Here is a 5,179-nt window from a genome sequence, read left to right as displayed (position 1 = left end):
TTACTTATAATTTTGTAGATTTTAAATTCAACGATCTATTTTTATAATATCTAAGGTTAATATTTGTGTTTAATTATTATAATATATAATATATTCAATTATCCTGTAAGAAGTAAATTTTAAAATTCTATTGATTGTTATATATATATATACAGTTTAACTAATTTTTTTGTTAAAATAAAAAACTCAAAAATTGTCTAACTTCACCTCTGATTTCAATCTATTTCTACATCAAAATTTGTTAGGACATAAATTAAGATGCACTCCAAAAAACTATAGTGATCTTATTAGAGAAAATTAAGATTTATTAGAAATAAAAATTCAAACTCTACAATTTCCATGTTGATCACATTTTATTATATGATCGTGCTTTCCCTCCTCGGATATGAAATATATGAAGCAGACAATTTGTATGCATCTTGTTATATACATTGTTCTTTATCGCAGTCCTCTAATTAATTGCCAATATATATAAATACAAATACTCACATATATAAACACATTTTAGAACTAGCTATAAGAAATAAAATAAAAATAATAAGAACATGAAGCATATAACAAAAAAATTTCTTGAACAATATAATCAAAGAACGATGGCTAAGGCATGATATCATCAAAGCTTAACAACTCATGATGAAATTGAAAGTGTTCGTTTAGTGGCTCCATCAAGGATCTTGAGAGAAATTCATTGTAATCAGGTTTCAACAAAGTGGATTCATCCATCCTCCATTGTTGATTTTGAGTTGACGAAACATTTTCTTCATAATCAGCACCATTATTGGTGATGAACGTATCCGCAACATTTGAGTCTTGTCCGGTGAGTTCTTGCACAAGAGCTCTAAAATTTGAAGCATTTGTCTTAACCTTCATTGGGCTTGAAATATATGTAACTTTGATCAGTTTTTTGTCCCCTGTTTTTCTCTCTCTGCTCTTCATCATGGCCCCTCTTAGATAATAATATTATTCTTGGCACTATATGCAATTTTGCATCAACAAAGAAGGGAAAAAGTGGTTTACTCAACCAACTTTTGTGTGGATTATTATTAATAAAGGTTCAACTTGCACAAGTCTTTTTATATGTAAAGATGGATTGGTTTTGGTCAATATGATGAGCTTCGAGGAAAGTGGCTATGTTTTGAAAAATAGAAGGGGTTAAAAGGGAGTTATTTGACTATGGAAATGAAGGATATGATCGATGATGAGAAATTAAACTTGTGTGGTTAAGAATAAGGATGCTTGAGTGACCCGTAATTAAATGCTACCAGATGTTTTGGAACACCTGCTATGTTTTTGTGTGTTCAATGAATAATTTTAGCACGTGCGCAGCCATGGATGACTTAGGAAAATCTTCAGCGCTAAGAAATATTTTTATCGGTTATAATTATAAGATTATCCTATACCTGGATAATCGATATATAATATGACTATATGAGTATATGACCAACGTTACGTCTTTTTCTTGGCTAATGATAAAATTCGGTAATATATAGACTTTTCTACTTTCTATTTTGTTCGTTGTTTTTTTTTTAAAGTATATTTTTTTTGTCTTTTGTGTTTGTCAACAAAATTTAAAAATATCTTTAAATTTTATTTTATTTTAATTTTATCCTAAAATTTTTTTACTTGCATAAAATATATCTTTAATGGCTAAATTTAAAAAAAAATTAAAAAAAATTAAAACTAGTCCAGTAATAATACATGACAACTATCTTTAGTTTGCTTGTATTTGTTGTAAAATAAATAAATAAAAAAAATAAATATAAAATAAAAAAATATAAATAAATAACTTTAGTATTAATATTCACTAATATTAATATCTCAATATAACAGAGATGATTCATATATGTATTTACTAATATTATATGTTGTAATGTACATATATATATATATATAAAAAGGAAAAGAGAGGAGTATCCAGTATAGTTGCAACATAAAGAAAGAGAGAGTTGTTTTTGTTGCTATGCATTGCTTCAAACGTGACTTTTCCTATTTATACATGTAGCAGGCCTTCATTTTCAAATTTCATTTATTTGAATTTGTCTTGAAAAGTGATTTCTTTAATATTAAGAAAGTTAGCCGCCCAAGTCATAAGTGGTCATCCATATTATTATCTTTATCACAACACTCTCCTTTGGATGACCATTTAGGACTATGCTTCATTAAAACCTTAATAAAGAAAAACCCAATGGAAAAAAACTTTAGTGAAGGTAAAAGAGTACAATATCCTTTGTGATGGAGTCTGTCTCATTAAAAACCTTGTAAAGAAAAATCCAATAGGGAGAAAAACCTGACCATGGAAAAAAAAGTACAATCTCCCCCTCTTGCCGACATTATTTTATATCTCGAAATCGGCGCATCCCAATCTGATGTACCAATCTTTCAAAGGAGGATTTTGGAAGTGACTTTGTAAATAAATTTGTCAGATTATCATTTGAGCGAATCTGTTAGATATCAATTGTTCCTTGATTTTCAAGGTCATGAGTGAAGAAGAATTTAGGAGAAATATGCTTTGTTCTATCACCTTTGATGTATCTACCTTTAAGTTGAGCAATGCATGCTGTATTATCATCAAACAAGACAGTTGGAGTTATCTTATGATCAATCAGTCCACATGATAACAGAATATATTGGATCAAACTCCTAAGCGAAAAACACTCGTGACTAACTTCATGTATCGCTAGTATTTCTGCATGATTAGAAGATGTTGCTACAATCGTCTGTTTCGTGGACCTCCATGATATAGCTGTACCACCATATGTGAACAAGTATCCTATTTGAGATCTCCCCTTGTGTGGATCAAACAAGTATCCTGTATCTGCATAGCCAACTAGTTGTGACTTGGATCCCTATGGATAAAACAATCCCATGTCAACTGTTCCATAAAGATACCGAAAGATTTGTTTGATTCCATTCTAATATCTTCTGGTTGGAGAGGAACTATACCTTGCTAGTAAGTTCACAGCAAATGATATATCGAGTCGTGTATTATTAGGAAGATACATTAGCGCTCAAATGGCACTAAGATATGGTACTTCAGGACCAAGGATATCTTCATTTTCTTCTTTAGGACGGAATTGATCATTTTCCACATCCAAAGACCTTACGATCATTGGGGTACTTAAGGGATGTGACTTATCCATATAAAACCTCTTCAAAATCTTTTCTGTGTATGCTGTTTGATGAATAAAGATCCCATTTTTTATATGCTCGATCTGCAAGTCGAGACAAATTTAGTCTTTCCAAGATCTTTCATCTCAAACTCTTCTTTTAGAGCTTTTATAATTGTTGGAATAATCTCTTCAGGGGTTCCAATGATATTTAAATCATCAACGTACATAGTAATTATAATGAATCCAGATGTAGATTTCTTTATGAAAACACATGGGCAAATATCATCATTCTTAAATCCGTTTTTGGTCAGATATCCAATAAGACGATTATACTACATTCGTTCAAATTGCTTTAGACCATATAAAGATCTTTGTAATTTGACTGAGTATAATCCCTGTAAATATTCATTGGATGATTTAGATCTCTTTAATCATTCGGGGACTTTCATATAGATAGCACGATCTAATGATGTGTATAAGTAGGCTGTTACCACATCCATTAAATGCATATGTAGTTTATGATATGCGGATAAACTGACGAAATAACGCAATGTATTGCATCCACTACAGGGGAATATGTTTCTTCATAATCTATACCGGGCCTTTGTGAAAAATTTTGTGTCACAAGTCGAGCTTTATAGCGTACAAATTTATTTTTCTCATTTTGTTTTCTCACAAATACCCATCTGTATCCAATAGGTTTTACATCTTCTAGTGTACGGACTACAGGTCTAAAGACTTCACGTTTTGCAAGTGGGTCTAACTCAACCTTCATAGTTTCTTCCCATTTTGGACAATCATTCATTTGTTGACATTCTTCGACTGTTCTTGGATCAATATCCTTACTTTCATGCATGATATTTAATGTCACATTATATACAAATATTTCATTGACAATTGTCTTATTTCGGTCCTATTTTTCTCCTGTAAAGATGTAATTTATCGAGATGTCATCATTTTCACAATTTTCAAGTACCTAAACGTCTTCTGGTGTCAAAATTATATAAGAATTTTGGATAACTACAGGTGTCTTTACTATATCTTTATCTTTTTCAAGGATTTTTGTCTTTGGAACCGACAGGCCAACCATGCTTCTGACGTGAATTTGTTCCGGTGGCCATTTGTCCAACTGGAACATCAATTCGAATTGGAGAATTTTCAGCTGGTATATAGGATTTAGTAATCCTTTTTGTATCAGAAAATGTATCAGACAATTGATTTACTATTCTTTACAAATGTATAATCTTTTGAACTTATAGTTCACGTTGCCCTAATCGAGGATCTAAATGCATCAAGGATGATACATTCCAATTAAGTTCCTTTTTAGGAAGCTTATTCTCTACCCGTAATGTTGAAAATTTTGATTCATCAAAATGACAATCTGCAAATCGGGCTTTAAATACATCTGCAGTTTGTATCTCAAAATACCTCACTATAGATGGAGAATCATATCCAATATATATCCCCATTTTTCTTTGGAGTCCCATTTTGGTGCGAGAAGGTGGTGCAATAGGAACATATATCGCACACCCGAATATTCTTAAATGGGAAACATTTGGCTACTGGCCAAAAGCTAATTGTATAGTAGAGAACTGATGGTAACTTGTTGGCCTCAAATGAATAAGTGCTGTGACATGTAAAATAGCATGCCCCAAGCTGAGGTTGGGAGATTTGTTCTCATAAGTAAGGGTCTAGCAATTAATTGGAGGTGTTTAATAAGTGATTCTACTAACCCATGTTGTGTGTAAACATGAGCTACTGGATGTTCAACGCTTATTCTGTTAGCCATACAATAAGCATCAAAGGCTTGGGAAGTAAATTCACTAGCATTATCAAGACGAATTGCTTTGACTGGATTTTTTAGGAACTGTACTTTTGATCAAATAATTTGAGCAAGTGGTTCACGAAATTGTGATCTCCAGGCTCAAACAAATCCTGGTAATGGCTCCAAAGCTTGGTGCTCTGATCTTAATTCCTAATTGTCACAACTTCGATACAACTAACCAGCAAGTGCACTGGGTCGTCCAAGTAATACCTTACGTGAGTAAGGGTCGAATCCCACGGAGATT

General features: G+C 31.9%; 1 protein-coding gene across 1 annotated transcript; it reads right to left on the bottom strand.

Moving 5' to 3' along the window:
* Nucleotides 1-597: 597 nt before the first annotated feature.
* On the bottom strand, nt 598-939 carry LOC107611587 (uncharacterized). Its single transcript, XM_016313497.1, has one exon. The coding sequence runs from the start codon at nt 937-939 to the stop codon at nt 598-600; it is 342 nt and encodes a 113-aa protein (XP_016168983.1).
* Nucleotides 940-5,179: the final 4,240 nt, after the last annotated feature.

Source organism: Arachis ipaensis, chromosome B8, assembly GCF_059453495.1.
Source record: "Arachis ipaensis isolate K30076 ecotype BB chromosome B8, ASM5945349v1, whole genome shotgun sequence".
Lineage (NCBI taxonomy): Eukaryota > Viridiplantae > Streptophyta > Magnoliopsida > Fabales > Fabaceae > Arachis > Arachis ipaensis.
This window is presented reverse-complemented; position numbering and strand designations above follow the sequence as displayed.